At 46.7% G+C, this 16,627-nt stretch overlaps 1 protein-coding gene across 5 annotated transcripts in view; it reads right to left on the bottom strand.

Moving 5' to 3' along the window:
- klc1a (kinesin light chain 1a) overlaps nt 1–16,627 on the bottom strand; it is a 46,647-nt gene that overhangs the window by 5,583 nt on the left and 24,437 nt on the right. Inside the window, exons 13-15 of one of the 5 annotated variants that reach the window (XM_080480129.1) lie at nt 15,785–15,946; nt 5,469–5,599; nt 178–244 (exon numbers count right to left, since the gene is read on the bottom strand). In XM_080480129.1, the coding sequence (XP_080336255.1) occupies nt 178–244; nt 5,469–5,599; nt 15,785–15,946 (360 nt within the window). Of the gene's footprint in view, nt 1–177; nt 245–5,218; nt 5,600–12,427; nt 12,531–15,784; nt 15,947–16,627 lie in introns of those variants that run through there. The other 4 variants (XM_080480130.1, XM_080480131.1, XM_080480132.1 and 1 more) reach the window with 4 other exon arrangements.

Here is a 16,627-nt window from a genome sequence, read left to right as displayed (position 1 = left end):
GGGGGTTAGGGTTAGGGTTAACCCCTCTTTGTGGGGGTTAGGGTTAGGGTTAACCCCTCTTTGTGGGGGTTAGGGTTAGGGTTAACCCCTCTTCGTGGGGGTTAGGGTTAGGGTTAACCCCTCTTCGTGTCTCAGGATGAAGGTTGAAGCGACTCAGAGTCTGAATCAGTTTCTTACTTGCTGGACGTCGCCTGCAGCCTCGTCCGCCACGTTAAGAACGCCCAGCGAGCGGGCGCGCTTCATGCTGCAGCATGCAGGGAGGGTCCAGGGCAGAGGTCAGAGGGTGGAGGTCAGAGGGTGGAGGTCAGAGGGTGGAGGTCAGCCCGGTGGACATGTTGGTTAATGACACTCAGGATATTTTACAGGTTAGATTCACAATTTAAAGATGAAAGTTTGGTGCCACTTTCTGAGTCTCCGTGTTTCCCTTCCACTCATTTAGTCCAACTTTATTGATCAATCCTCATTCAGGAGGAATATTTCTACAGGTGAATATTTATCACCAGAAAGAGGCACCAGTCATCCATCATCCATCCATCATCCATCCATCCATCATCCATCCTCCATCCATCATCCATCCATCCATCATCCATCCATCATCCATCATCCATCCATCCATCATCCATCCTCCATCCATCCATCCATCATCCATCCTCCATCCATCCATCATCCATCATCCATCCTCCATCCATCATCCATCCATCCATCATCCATCCATCATCCATCCATCATCCATCCATCCATCCATCATCCATCCATCCATCATCCATCCTCCATCCATCCATCATCCATCATCCATCCTCCATCCATCATCCATCCATCCATCATCCATCCATCATCCATCATCCATCCATCATCCATCCATCCATCCATCATCCATCCATCCAGATGGTTATTTCTTGTCAAACAGGCCGGGAGCTTCTCTTGAGGAGATATTTGAGGCGTTCATGCAAAAAAAAAAAAGAAAACCACAAAAACCGGTTTCAGTAACATGAAAGTGCAGAAAAAGTTCATCGTTTTGTCCTGAAAATATCAATAAATCTAATTATGAAACGAGAGTTTGGTTGAGATTTACGACTCGGCGATGGTAAATTAACACTGAAGATATTTGGTATTTATTTATCATATAAAATGACTCAAGTTAAAGTTGTTTTGGATTTCAGTTGTCGAAAATGATTCTTTGGTCGTTTTCTTTTGCTGGTTTTGACGACGAATTCACAAGTTAAAGTGGAAACGTTTAGAAAAAATGCAGAATTTGTCTTTCAGGGTGTCTGAATGTGTGAAGGCAGGATGGGATTCAGGAGGAAATCTGCTCAACGCAGCAGAGAAAACCTCAGGAACAGATCTCAAAAAAGTTGGGACGCGCAATGTAGTAAAGGCAAATAAAGACTGAAAGCAACGAGTGACGGATCAGATAATCATATTTTAGTCCCAATAATGTGAGGGGCTCCTTTTATAGAATTTATCTCTGTAAAATGAAAATGACTGTTTTTCTACTTTTGTCTTTGGTTCACTTTCCAGATTGAAAATCTAAAAAAGAGTTCAAAACTTTCACTATTAACATGCTTTCATATATTCTAGTTTCTAAGCTCTGTTCATCATCACATTCTCTTTCTATTCATCCAGTTCAACATCCCAACATTTTTAGGATTGGGACTTTATTACCAAACCAGAACTAAAAAGGGTAAAAAGTGCCGACTCAGAATTATTGGTTGTTTTTGTCCGTTCATGTTGGAATCGTCACAAAAAAGCTAAGAAACTAAAACCCAGGCGCCCCAAACAATTGGGACCCAGATTGAAGTACTTTTCTCAAATGATTCAACATTTCTTCAGAGTGTTTGTGTCACATTATTGATTTTGAGCATCTTCGCCCAGAAAAGCCGCCGTTGCCCCGTTCCAACTTTTTTGGACGCATGTTGCTGCAATCAAATGAAAAATCTGCTCATAATTTTCCAGGTCTGATGTGTTGAATAAACTGTGAAACAGGTTGAGACTGTTTCTGAATCATTATTCTTTGTCTTTATGTCCTTATCATTCAGTGAGACAAGTCTTCTGCTGCGACTTCACATTACTGACGACGATGATGAAGATGACACGGTCTTCATCGTGAGCCATGCAGGGAGGAAAAGCACAGAAAGCAAAAAAACCCCAAAGGATTCATGCACGCACACGTTGCCATGGAAACAGAACATTTATTCACAAATCAAAAGAACCCCCCCAAAAGCCTGAAATCCACCGTGCAGAGAAAAAACCTCAGAATGTCGGAAATACTAAAGTCCAGCGGCGTCAGAGTGACGCTGCTTTCTTCTTCATGTGTAAGAAATAAGGTAACGTGACTGCCGGCGGCGGCGGCAGCGCGGGCGGCAGCGCCGCGGGCGGCAGCAGCACCAGCAGCGCGGGCGGCAGCGCGGGCGGCAGCGCCGCGGGCGGCAGCACCACCGCGGAGATCAAAGCACTTTGTTTTCCCATTTCATCCACTGCTTTGGTTCATGAAAAATGATCTCTGAAGGTCGACATCTGTTTTTTATCAACACTCCATGTATATAATGTATATTATATACGATCTTATAATAAACAGTATGACCAGTTTTTCTTCTACTTTACTATCGTTCTCATGTTTTTCCATCAAAAATATATTTTTCCCTTTACAAGTCCCACTTTAATATTTCTTACTGCTTTCATTAGCGATGCACCGATACCAATACCGATACCAGTATCAGGTCCGACACTGCATGGAGTACTGGTACTTGTACTCGTATTCGTAAAAGCTTCGCGATACAACCCGGCAAGTTTCACATGACGTCACGCGTTGCGTCGATGTGGAGTTTGTTCAGAACCGTTTCACAGCAACACCGCCTCCCCCTAGTGTTTGGAGTAGGAATTGGGCTTAATGGCTTTTAAGAAGTACTCGTATCGGTACTCGGTACCAGCAAGTAGCTAAAGGTTAGTACTCATACTCGTACTCTAAAGAAGTGGTATCGGTGCATTCCTGCATTCCTAGTTTTAATATTATTCCCTAATAATTCCATCACTAAATAATTCTTCACATTTTATCAAGGTAACAAAGTTTTTATTCCAAATTCCATTTTTCATCTCGAGTCAAAATATTAAAAAAAAAAAAAAAAAATTACTTTGTTGTAATTCAATATTTTAGTGTCATTTGGATTATTATCGAAACTTTTTGTTCTTAAAATGATCAAACATTTGTATTAATAAAAATGACACTTTTAACTTTGTCTGTAAAAATATTTTTCAGAAGGTTTAGAGGATTAAATTTACTATAGTTAATAGTTTATACCAACATTTGGAATTTTGCAAATTTTATTAATATAATGTTAATACATTTTAAAGGGTTTATTTCTAAAACAATTTTAGTAGAATTTTGCCTCTTTAAGTATTTTATTAAAGTTTCAAACTGAAAATTCTTAATATATTTTTACTTTTTGTAACAAATTTCAATTTCATTGGAAGTACTAAAAGTTTTACATCCAGATATTTTCTTCTCAGTATATGAACCTTTTTACAAAATCTTTTAAAAGTATTTTCCCTTCTTGATATTCACATATTTCTCATTTTACAACTGTTAACAATAAATAGTACAATTCAGATTCTGTATATATTTATTAACAATTCCTTCATGTAATAAAAATAAATTTTGATATCTGAATGTTTTATTATTTTTTCCATTTCATTTATTGTCTCTTATAAAAAAAAACTATAAGCATTTGTAAATTGTATGTAAGTATAATACAAAGTTTTTGTCCAGAATACTTTCTAAATATGGCAAACTAAATATTGTTTAATAAAATCTGAGTAGTTCCTTCTACTTTAAGTTCTATTGCTCTCTAACCGTCTTCTTTAAATAAATTATTACACTTAAATTATTTACTTCGTCTTTAGAGTCACAGAATATTCACTAAATTCTATTTGATCAAAATACAAACCGTTTCTATTAAAAGCTTTCAAAATGAAATGAAACCATTTACTCACCAAAATACTAATGGTTTCATTTCAAAATACTGTTTCTCCTTCTGAGAATATTTTTTCTGAATATATTGCACTTTTACCTCAGAAAACTTCACCCGTATAAAAACTAAACGACTCAATTTGATTTAAAGATTTTCAAACATTCAGAATTTGGCTTTTGAAAATGAACCTGAAGCAAACCGATGGTGACAAACAGAAAACGATGGTAACTGACGGTAACCGATGGTAACCGACGGTAACCGATGGTAACCGACGGTAATCGATGGTAACCGACGGTAATCGATGGTAACCGACGGTAATCGATGGTAACTGACGGTAACCGATGGTAATCGATGGTAACTGACGGTAACCGATGGTGACCGATGGTAACCGATGGTAACTGATAGTAACTGACGGTAACCGATGGTGACCGACGGTAACCGATGGTGACCGATGGTAACTGATAGTAACTGACGGTAACCGACGGTGACCGACGGTAACCGATGGTGACCGATGGTAACTGATAGTAACTGACGGTAACCGACGGTGACCGACGGTAACCGATGGTGACCGATGGTAACTGATAGTAACCGATGGTAAATAAAGGTAATTAAAGCCGCGGTCGCACCACAGCGTTTGTGCCGGGACGGAATTTCATGGGTCCTACTGACAAACGTTGGAAGAAAGCGTAACCACCGGTTCCAGTTGTTCATCCTCCTCCTCCGTTCAGGTGGCGAGCACAGCGGTACGGTTCCAGAAGGCGGAGCTACAACACAGCAGTCTGCTGATTGGTCAGTGACGATATAAAGCAGCGATATTTAAATATCTCCTCGCCGTATAAAACCTGCGTTGTTGTTCCCATCCGCCGCTTTGTGCTCACTGGTTGTTTAGTGAACTGGTTTATTGAAATGTGGCGCTACGCTGCCCCCTGGTGTTCAGACGAGGTGCAGACGCTCCTCTCAGTGACAGGAGGAGCTGCTTCTGCGTTTTTCGCCCAACACGTCCTCACATCGTTCACAACCCTGCCTACATTTTAAACGTACTGTCTGGTGGGACGGCGCCACAGAGTTGGGTCTGGGTGCGCTTTACCATACCGTACCGTACCGTACCGTACCATACCGTACCGTACCGTACCGTACCGTACCATACCATACCATACCGTACCATACCATACCATACCATACCGTACCATACCGTACCGTACCCTCCCTCCCACCCCGCTCTGCTCCGGCATGGACTACAGTGGGACCGCGGCTTCAGGTAACCAAATGTAAAGAAAGACTACTGAAGGTAATCAACGGTAAATAATGGGAACAACGGGTAACCAAAGGTCACCAGATGCGATGGGAAAAGGAGGTGCTGTGTTTGTGTCCATGGTTTCGTGTGCAAACAGCTTCAACGTTTCACCACCAAAGAGCCAGCGCCGTGCGTTTGGTTAGTGAATCTGTCGTCCCAGGCGTACAGAGGGTCTCCCCGAGGCCGGGGGCTGGGGGGTAAATAGTTACCCGGGGTTTTTAGGGTCACTGTCTCGGGCCGAGCCGCCCTTCAGCTTGCGGACGAGTTTCTCGCTGCTGCGCCTGATGGACGCTCGCAGTTTGCTGAAGGAGCCGCTCCTCTTCAGAGAGCCAGAGCCGTCCTGGAGGGAAAACAACACAACGTTACACACACACACACACACACACACACACACACACACACACACACACACACACACACACACACACACACACACACACACACACACACACACACACACACACACACACACACACACACACACACACACACACACACACACACACACACACACACACACACACACACACACACACACACACACACACACACACACACACACACACGTTTGCAGAAGAACGACGAACAGGAAATGGTCACAATCGCCAACATTCTGAATCCTCAGAAATGCTAACAGAGGCTGCAGTTTGCATGCCGGGCCACTAGGTGTAGCTGTGCTTTGTTCTTGTGATGCAACCACATCCTGTACATGTGTGCATAGAACAGGTGAACATTGCAGCTCCTGCCAGTAGTTTCTCTCCATGGTGCTGGTCCAGCCAGTGTCAGACTGTGACTGTATGCTGAAGACAGGGTGATATATATAAATATATATATGGTATAAATACACACTTTCAGCTTGCCGTTTCAACTTTAGCAGCATTTCTCCACCAGACTGAGTAGCACCAGCACTATTGTTCGATACTACGACTATACTGCTCCCATACAGCGCTGTGCTATGAAAACCATGAAGTATAGGAGTGATGTACTCAGTGAAGGAGTATAAATACAGACGACACTTCAGTATCAGACCAGTGTCCTCAGTCATGGCTGCTTTCAGATTGAAACATCTGGAATAATATCTTGAGCTTTAGGACCATTGGTTGTATTACCACTTCCATAGTGTGTAGTCAAACTCTGATAAACTGTCCTGGTAAGATTTGTTTGGTGTGTGAACACGTGGACCGGTATTATATTAGTCTCCCGGTGTTATGTTGAGTTCTGCAGCAGAAGAAGTTTGTGCCTCAGAACCAAGACGAACCTGCTGGAGGTGATTTACACAATATTAGTGAAATATTTTAATGTTATACCCAAAGTTTGTAGGAGATAAAATGAAGTTATAAAAATTTTGTAAAATGCCTATAAATATATAATATCACTGTCTGTTTGCTCGATACAAGTTAAGATTTAACATTCTAGATTAAAATGGGACGAGAATGAATGAGACAAGTGATATTATGGTGTAGTTTCTCTATATAATCTAAAACTTTTCACTATACGTTTAAGCTTTTTCTAACTTTTAATATATTCAGAAAAGAAAGTGAATTCTGGTTTTATTGTTGAATTGTCAGGCACCACTACATTGGGAACATGAGGCACCACTACATTGGGAACATGAGCCACCACTATGTTGGGAACATGAGGCACCACTATGTAGGGAACATGAGCCACCACTATGTTGGGAACATGAGCCACCACTATGTTGGGAACATGAGGCACCACTACGTTGGGAACATGAGGCACCACTACATTGGGAACATGAGGCACCACTACATTGGGAACATGAGGCACCACTACATTGGGAACATGAGCCACCACTATGTTGGGAACATGAGGCACCACTATGTAGGGAACATGAGCCGCCACTATGTAGGGAACATGAGCCACCACTATGTTGGGAACATGAGCCACCACTATGTTGGGAACATGAGGCACCACTACGTTGGGAACATGAGGCACCACTACATTGGGAACATGAGGCACCACTACATTGGGAACATGAGGCACCACTACATTGGGAACATGAGCCACCACTATGTTGGGAACATGAGGCACCACTATGTAGGGAACATGAGCCGCCACTATGTAGGGAACATGAGCCACCACTATGTTGGGAACATGAGCCACCACTATGTTGGGAACATGAGGCACCACTACGTTGGGAACATGAGGCACCACTACATTGGGAACATGAGGCACCACTACATTGGGAACATGAGGCACCACTACATTGGGAACATGAGCCACCACTACATTGGGAACATGAGCCACCACTACGTTGGGAACATGAGGCACCACTATGTAGGGAACATCAGCCGCCACTATGTAGGGAACATGAGCCGCCACTATGTAGAGAACATGAGCCACCACTATGTTGGGAACATGAGGCACCACTACGTTGGGAACATGAGGCACCACTATGTAGGGAACATGAGCCACCACTATGTTGGGAACATGAGGCACCACTATGTAGGGAACATGAGCCGCCACTATGTAGGGAACATGAGCCGCCACTATGTAGAGAACATGAGCCACCACTATGTTGGGAACATGAGGCACCACTACGTTGGGAACATGAGGCACCACTATGTAGGGAACATGAGCCGCCACTATGTAGGGAACATGAGCCGCCACTATGTAGAGAACATGAGCCACCACTATGTTGGGAACATGAGGCACCACTACGTTGGGAACATGAGGCGCCACTATGTAGGGAACATGAGCCGCCACTATGTAGGGAACATGAGGCGCCACTATGTAGGGAACATGAGCCGCCACTATGTTGGGAACAGGAGGCACCACTACGTTGGGAACATGAGGCACCACTATGTAGGGAACATGAGGCACCACTATGTTGGGAACACGAGGCACCACTATGTTGGGAACACGAGGCACCACTATGTTGGGAACACGAGGCACCACTATGTTGGGAACACGAGGCACCACTATGTTGGGAACACGAGGCACCACTATGTTGGGAACACGAGGCACCACTATGTTGGGAACATGAGGCACCACTATGTTGGGAACACAAGGCACCACTATGTTGGGAACATGAGGCACCACTATGTTGGGAACACAAGGCACCACTATGTTGGGAACATGAGGCACCACTACGTTGGGAACATGAGGCACCACTACGTTGGGAACACGAGGCACCACTATGTTGGGAACATGAGGCACCACTATGTTGGGAACACGAGGCACCACTATGTTGGGAACATGAGGCACCACTATGTTGGGAACACAAGGCACCACTATGTTGGGAACATGAGGCACCACTACGTTGGGAACATGAGGCACCACTATGTTGGGAACATGAGGCACCACTATGTAGAGAACATGAGGCACCACTATGTAGGGAACATGAGGCACCACTATGTAGGGAACATGAGGCACCACTATGTAGGGAACATGAGGCACCACTATGTAGGGAACATGAGGCACCACTATGTAGGGAACATTGACTGTGCGTCGGACAGTTTGGCTTCTGATCAGGACTAATAATGGTCAAAGATAATCATTAATTATTAACAAAAATGTATAATAATAATCGGGGCACCACCTGTTTAACAGGAAATGACAGACAGTTTGTTTAGATCAGTCTCATAAGATGTACTAGACTATTATTGTGGAATTTGAATTGTGGAGCTCTGGATGACAACGTGCTGCAGGTTCCAGGGAGTTCCTGGAGTGAGTCACATTGTCTGATTGAAGGATTGGATGAAGAGTGGGACTGTGGGACTGATGAGGGGCTCTGATGAGGGGCTCTGATGAGGGGCTCTGATGCGGGGCTCTGATGAGGGGCTCTGATGCGGGGCTCTGATGCGGGGCTCTGATCCGGGGCTCTGATGCGGGGCTCTGATGAGGGGCTCTGATGCGCGGCTCTGCCGGCGGCCACAGCAGCAGCAGGGTTCGTGTTGCGGTGTTAACGGCTGAGAGCCGCTCGGTTATGAAGCCACAGATAAAAAGGAAGGAGGAGGAAACAAGAGGCGACAGGCTGAAGTCCAGGTGAGCAAAGACTTGAGGTTTTATTAGAAGTTAAGAAAGACAAAGAGTCAGATGCACCAACAGGACAGAGCACATGCAGAAAGAGATTAGTAGCAGGAGGAGTCCAAGCTTTTACACTTTTTAAACAAATGCAACAATTACAGCAGAAACATCCCCCAAACATCTATATACAGATATACAGCGGCTGGGCGAGCGTCGTGCAGGAACCCCACCGCTTCAACCAGCCTGGCGACCACAACGCTGGAGTCTGGAACCACCGCACAGGACACACAGTGACCAGAGCTCCTCCTCTGGAGCTCCTAACAGAGGAGGAGCTCCAGTAGCTCACAGAGGGAAAAACTGAGGAGGAGGAGCAGGAGGAGGAAGAGCAGGAGGAGCAGGAGCAGGAGGAGGAGCAGCAAGAGGAAGAGCAGGAAGAGGAAGAGCAAGAGGAGGAGCAGCAGCAACAGGAGGAGCAGGAAGAGGAAGAGCAGGAGGAAGATGAAGAGCAGGAGGAGCAGGAGGAGGAGAAGCAGCAAGAGGAAGAGCAAGAGAAGCAGCAATAGGAAGAGGAAGATGAAGAGCAGGAGGATGAAGAGGAAGATGAAGAGCAGGAGGAGCAGGAGGAGGAAGAGGAAGATGAAGAGCAGGAGGAGCAGCAGGAGGAAGAGGATGAAGAGGAAGATGAAGTGCAGGAGGAAGATGAAGAGCAGGAGGAGGAAGAGGAGGAAGAGGATGAAGAGGAAGATGAAGTGCAGGAGGAAGATGAGGAGGAGGAGCAGCAAGAGGAAGAGCAGGAGGAAGATGAAGAGCAGGAGGAGGAGGAGCAGCAAGAGGAGGAGCAGGAGGAAGATGAAGAGCAGGAGGAGGAGGAGCAGCAAGAGGAGGAGCAGGAAGAGGAAGAGCAGGAGGAGGAAGAGCAGGAGGAGCAGGAGGAGGAGAAGCAGCAAGAGGAAGAGGAAGATGAAGAGCAGGAGGAGGAGGAGGAGCAGCAAGAGGAAGAGGAAGATGAAGAGCAGGAGGAGGAGGAGGAGAAGCAGCAAGAGGAAGAGGAAGATGAAGAGCAGGAGGAACAGCAAGAGGAAGAGCAGGAAGAGCAAGAGGGGCAGGAGGAGCAGGAAGAGGAAGAGCAGGAGGAGGAGGAGCAGGAGGAGCAGGAGGAGGAGAAGCAGCAAGAGGAAGAGCAAGAGAAGCAGCAAGAGGAAGAGGAAGATGAAGAGCAGGAGGAGGAGCAAGAGGAAGAGGAAGATGAAGAACAGGAGGAGCAGGAGGAGGAAGAGGAAGATGAAGAGCAGGAGGAGCAGCAAGAGGAAGAGGAAGATGAAGTGCAGGAGGAGGAAGAGGAAGATGAAGAGCAGGAGGAGGAGGAGGAGGAGGAGGAGGATTGAACTCTGAGCGTTCTGACCAGACGGACGTCATGTTTCACATCAACAGGTTTGAAAGTTTTATTTTGAAAAGACAGGAAGTCCCACTCTGGATTTGGACGTGATTCTAAAGAAGGAAACTTTCCAATCATCCATCAGTTTGAAGTCTTTTGCTCTGCTGACTGATTCCAGGAGCTTTAAATCATCATGACCTTCCTTCTGTTTTCCTCCCAGATGATTTACAGGATGACGCCCATCACTTCCTTTTCTAATCTAATAACAGTTCGTCTCTTCAGACCTTTATATAGTGTTCATTTGGGGACATTTCCCAACCAGCTGGACATTTGCAATATAAGACGTTTTCAGTTCCGTCATTCTATTTGTGTTCATGTTGAATGTTTTCTTTGTCCGACTGCCAAACTGGTCATTCTGTACTTCTCTACTACCGACGTCTCTTTTGGAGGTCTCTACACCTCGGAGCTATATGACATCAGTAAAAGCTTATTCTGTGGTTCTAAATGTTCATTGAGAGTCTTTTAGCCTCGGCTGCGTCTTTCTGGGATCATTTAGAGTCACTGTGTGAACGTCCGTCCTCTGGAACCTTCCTGAAGTTCTCAGCTGCATCATGAAGCTGCTCATGGTTCCTTCTTGCTGTTTCATCCCAACATGTTTGATTTGTTTAACTTGAGGAACATTTATGATCAGATTGTAATGACGGGACATGTTCTGTCATCTGATGTATTTCCTGGAATTAGTAATTCATAGTAGATATTTCTTCAACTCTTTAATAATATTTCATAAGAACATTTTCACTGAACAGATTTTCTGTTTCTTCAGGAGTTTGTTCTCTAACGGAAGAGAAACTTCTGCTGTTCATCGCTGAGCTAGTTGATTATTTCTGTTCTTTCCCTTCATTAAAGGTTCCCTCTCAACCGCCGGACACCTCCTTGTATCTGCAGTTGTCTGATGATCACTTCTGTGGATATTTTGGATGAGAGAGGACAAAGTGTCTGTCTCCTCTCAGGGTCCCTCACAGCTGATTTACAGAGAAAAGACAGTTTAAAGACGCGTTGAGACGTTGAGGAGAAAGAGGAAGGACAGCAGAGTCTGAAGGACTGTCTCCCGGCTCTAACAGGAACCCGTCGCCCAGAACTCTGTGCTGGGAACGCTACAGGTACGTCTGGGGGACTCCAGGCCCGAGAAAAGACAAGCTGAGTGAGCTGGAGGGCGGAGGAAGCTGGAGGGCGGAGGAAGCTGGGGGGCGGAGGAAGCTGGGGGAAGCTAGAGGAAGCTGGAGGGTGGAGGAAGCTGGGGGGTGGAGGAAGCTGGGGGGCGGAGGAAGCTGGGGGAAGCTAGAGGAAGCTGGAGGGTGGAGGAAGCTGGGGGGCGGAGGAAGCTGGGGGAAGCTAGAGGAAGCTGGAGGGCGGAGGAAGCTGGAGGGCGGAGGAAGCTGGGGGGCGGAGGAAGCTGGGGGAAGCTAGAGGAAGCTGGAGGGTGGAGGAAGCTGGGGGGTGGAGGAAGCTAGGGGGCGGAGGAAGCTGGGGGGCGGAGGAAGCTGGAGGGCGGAGGAAGCTGGGGGAAGCTAGAGGAAGCTGGAGGGTGGAGGAAGCTGGGGGGCGGAGGAAGCTGGGGGAAGCTAGAGGAAGCTGGAGGGTGGAGGATGCTGGGGGGCGGAGGAAGCTGGGGGAAGCTAGAGGAAGCTGGAGGGTGGAGGATGCTGGAGGGTGGAGGAAGCTGGGGGAAGCTAGAGGAAGCTGGAGGGTGGAGGAAGCTGGGGGAAGCTAGAGGAAGCTGGAGGGTGGAGGAAGCTGAGGGGCGGAGGAAGCTGGGGGAAGCTAGAGGAAGCTGGAGGGTGGAGGAAGCGTCCGTCATGCAGAAGTCAAGTGTTTTAGAACCGTTACAAGGCATCTGGAGTTACAGCTGCCGGCCACACGGAGCGAGGGGGGGGGGGGGGGGGGGAGGGAGAGAGAGAGGGAGAGAGAGAGAGAGAGAGAGAGAGAGAGAGAGGGAGGGAGAGAGAGAGGGAGAGAGAGAGGGAGAGAGAGAGAGAGAATACAGAACGGTGAATAGAAAAAAACAGGCAGTTTGAAAGCAGATATTAGTGAGGAAGAGGAGGAGGAGGAGGAGGAGGAGGAGAAAACAGTCATGAGAGAAGTTTTCAGGTTTTTTCACGGAGGATCAAACTGTCACAACGACTCAAACACACCAAGCATATAAATACACACAAGACTGCAGTTTTTAATCCAGTATCTACATGTGTGAAAATAAAAAAATATTGAGGGATTAATATTGTATAAATTTTAGCTGGACTTAAAAAAATATCAATTGATGCATTCTATATTTATAACATTTTATGAGAAATATTGTGTTGAAGTAGATGATTATCGAGAAATAAACTATAAAAAAGACACAAACTCAGCTGTAGAAATATAAGCTGATTAATAAGCAAACATTTTTAATGAATTAAAAGTAGATATAAAAAACAGCTGAATTTAATTAACACATTTAATTAAATTATTTATGATAAATGATCATTGTTGATAATTAAATTCAAGCAATTTGAAAAAGTTGCTTTTTAAAAATATATCAATTTGACAATAATGTATTTATTTTTATTAATTTGTTAAAAAAACAAGGATCAACTGAAAATGCTTGTTTGGAATCGAATTATAAATATTATATTGATTTAAAGATTAATTTAGTTATATTAAATAATTATGATAATATATAATACTGGAGCATAAAAGCATTAAACAGTTAAAATAATAATTTCCTTCAAGAGTAATAAAGTACCTATCGCTCTCGCTATGAAACTTTGGGGTTTGGATGCAATTCCAATGCTTGGCCACAGGGTGGTGCTCTGTGCACAGTGTGCAGAGACTGCGTCTGAGGTTTGCATGATCTCAGGGCTTTTCCACCAAAAAGAACCAGGTTCTAGTTCAGGTTCTAGTTCAGTTCTTAATGAGCAGCTCCAGAGAAGCAGTTGTGTTTCCATGGTCATGGAGCCAGTAGAGCAACGTCACTACGTCCCTCCAGAACGTGCTACGTCACTGATTCCCCCAACGCAGCGCCGGCAGGATCCAGGAACCAGGAGACGGACTGGAACAGTGGTTTGGTCCGGGTCGCTCCATCTAGTGGGTTAGGGTTAACCCGGAACCTCGAGCCAGAAAACATTGAGTCTCCTTGTCGCTCTATCGGGGTTTTTAGACGTTCGGGGAAGTTCGCTGGAGATTTCAGAAATGGAGTTCAGCGTCTCTTCCACCTTGTCGGTAGCGATGACTCCGCCCCCAGCTGAAAACATGTTGGGCCCCGCTCTGGCCCCGCAACGATGGGGGGCCAGCTTAGCACCCGTTAGCCCCTGGTAGGCCGGGGCTTTAGAGGTGGAAAGACAAAGAACTGGTGCTAAATTCAGCCCTGGACCAGAACTAGAACCTGGTTCTTTCTGGTGGAAAAGATCCCAGTGAGGGTTAGGGGTATCTGTCCCCAGTGAGGGTTAGGGGTATCTGCCCCCAGTGGGGGTTAGGGGTATCGTCCCCCAGTGGGGGTTAGGGGTATCTGCCCCCAGTGAGGGTTAGGGGTATCTGTCCCCAGTGGGGGTTAGGGGTATCTGCCCCCAGTGGGGGTTAGGGGTATCGTCCCCCAGTGAGGGTTAGGGGTATCTGTCCCCAGTGGGGGTTAGGGGTATCGTCCCCCAGTGGGGGTTAGGGGTATCTGCCCCCAGTGAGGGTTAGGGGTATCTGCCCCCAGTGGGGGTTAGGGGTATCGTCCCCAGTGGGGGTTAGGGGTATCGTCCCCCAGTGAGGGTTAGGGGTATCTGTCCCCAGTGGGGGTTAGGGGTATCTGTCCCCAGTGGGGGTTAGGGGTATCGTCCCCCAGTGGGGGTTAGGGGTATCTGCCCCCAGTGAGGGTTAGGGGTATCTGCCCCCAGTGGGGGTTAGGGGTATCGTCCCCAGTGGGGGTTAGGGGTATCTGTCCCCAGTGGGGGTTAGGGGTATCTGTCCCCAGTGGGGGTTAGGGGTATCGTCCCCCAGTGGGGGTTAGGGGTATCTGCCCCCAGTGGGGGTTAGGGGTATTGCCCCAGAGTGAAGACAGAGGAACGAAGGGCTGAAGGTTCAGATTTGAAAAGCTGCGGCTGCTCGTTCATCACGTCTTTATGCTGCTAATGAAACAAACTGAGTCACGACTGATGAAGTTATCTGAGTTTTCTTGACATTTTTAGGAGTCGATTCCTGAAATCTTAGATTTCCAAAAGGACATTTAATCTCTATATCGGGGGATTATGGCTCCATATCAGACTCCTTTTGAACTCAACAGCCCGTCCTTCCTCACATGCTGACAAAGCAAAGAAAACAGGGAATAAAGAATAAAGAGCAGGAAACAGGCAGCAGATCATCACACACACACACACATGAAGACAGCAGCAGTACAGTACAGAGCCCAGGAGGACGTGTTGAGTCAGGTGATGGACGGACGACTGTCAGTTTATTTGATCTGATGTGTCTTGAAGACCTATATGCTCGAGCTTTATGACACTTCCTGTGAAGAATCACTGGTGATTCCATCTCAGCTTTAAAATCTCTATTTTCCTTGAAATGTTTAAAATGTGCTCGGTGGTTTGGCGGCAGGATTGTTGGCCCACGTTCAACACCCCGACACAAAACAAAGAAACAAAAGTGAAATGATGACAATATTGGCCTTTTCCAGAAATATCAGCATTATAACTCGATATTATTTGATTTCTTGTGATTTTCTGGAGCAAACAGAAGCTCTGAATCTGCAGAGCTCAGAGACGTTCATGCATCTGCAGAAACCTGCCGGAGAGCCGGGGAATGATGCTGATTGGCTGCTTAGGCGGCGCCAAGACGACTGTTGCCATGAGAGGGATCAGCTGTGAGCAGAGTTTATCTGCTGCTGCTGCTGCTGCTGCTGCTGCTGCTGCTGCTGCTGCTGCTGCTGCTGCTGCTGCTGCTGCTGCTGCTGCTGCTGCTGCTACGCTGCTGCTGCCGCCGCCGCTCGGACCATTCAGACCAGTGATTTCACTGAAACCTTCCATTATTTCTGGTGTGTGTGTGTGTGTGTGTGTGTGTGTGTGTGTGTGTGTGTGTGTGTGTGTGTGTGTGTGTGTGTGTGTGTGTGTGTGTGTGTGAGCACGGCGGGCTGTGTACTGTACTTACCCCGTTCCACTCCACGCTCATACTCACTTCCTCGCCGCCGTCCGGCCCGCTCTCGTACTTCACCGTGTCGGAGGTCAGGCTCTCGCGGCTGCGCTGCTTCTCACGAGCCTCAGCGTCACTCAGAACCTCGGCCACTCGCTGCTTGTGCACATTGTCCAGACCCTACAGACAGACAGACAGACAGACAGACAGACAGACAGACAGACAGACAGACAGACAGACAGACAGACAGACAGACAGACAGACAGGAGGATGAATGCCCACTCCAGCTGATCCAATCACAGCAGAGCGTTGGCGCTGCCAGCAGCTAACAGGAACGGATTCTATCTGGACCACCTGCTGCTCTGGACACACGATAGAACCAACGCTCACCATCAGGGGTCAATACTCACTCTTCTGCTGATATTACAGGTGATAACGCATCATGATTTGACACAATCTGGGTACAATATGAGTTTTACTGGCCCCGCCCACTCAGGATGAACCTGACAGAAACTGACGACAAAGTGAAGTTATGTGTTCAAAACTTATGTGACATTTAAAGTTTCTCTTTAAACTGGCGAAGTCAAGGAGCCTCGAAGTGATGAACAGAACCGATACTGCACAGGTTCCTCCTCCCTCTCCTCTCTCTCTCCTCTCTCTCCCCCTCTCTCTCCTCCCTCCCTCTCCTTCTCTCCCTCCCTCTCCCCTCCCTCTCTCTCCTCCCTCCCTCTCCTCCCTCCCCCCTCATTATTAAAAGAGAAACACAACACCGAGGGGACCCCAACATGAAGGATGGTTTTGTTGCCGGACTCTAAACTCTTAATGTGACTGATGCTGCTTCTAATCGCAGCTTCTCTCTCT

This window comes from Lipophrys pholis (assembly GCF_963383615.2).
Source record: "Lipophrys pholis genome assembly, chromosome: 14".
Classification (NCBI taxonomy): Eukaryota; Metazoa; Chordata; class Actinopteri; order Blenniiformes; family Blenniidae; genus Lipophrys; species Lipophrys pholis.
The sequence above is the reverse complement of the archived record's forward strand: the minus strand, read 5'-3'. Positions and strand labels throughout refer to the sequence as shown.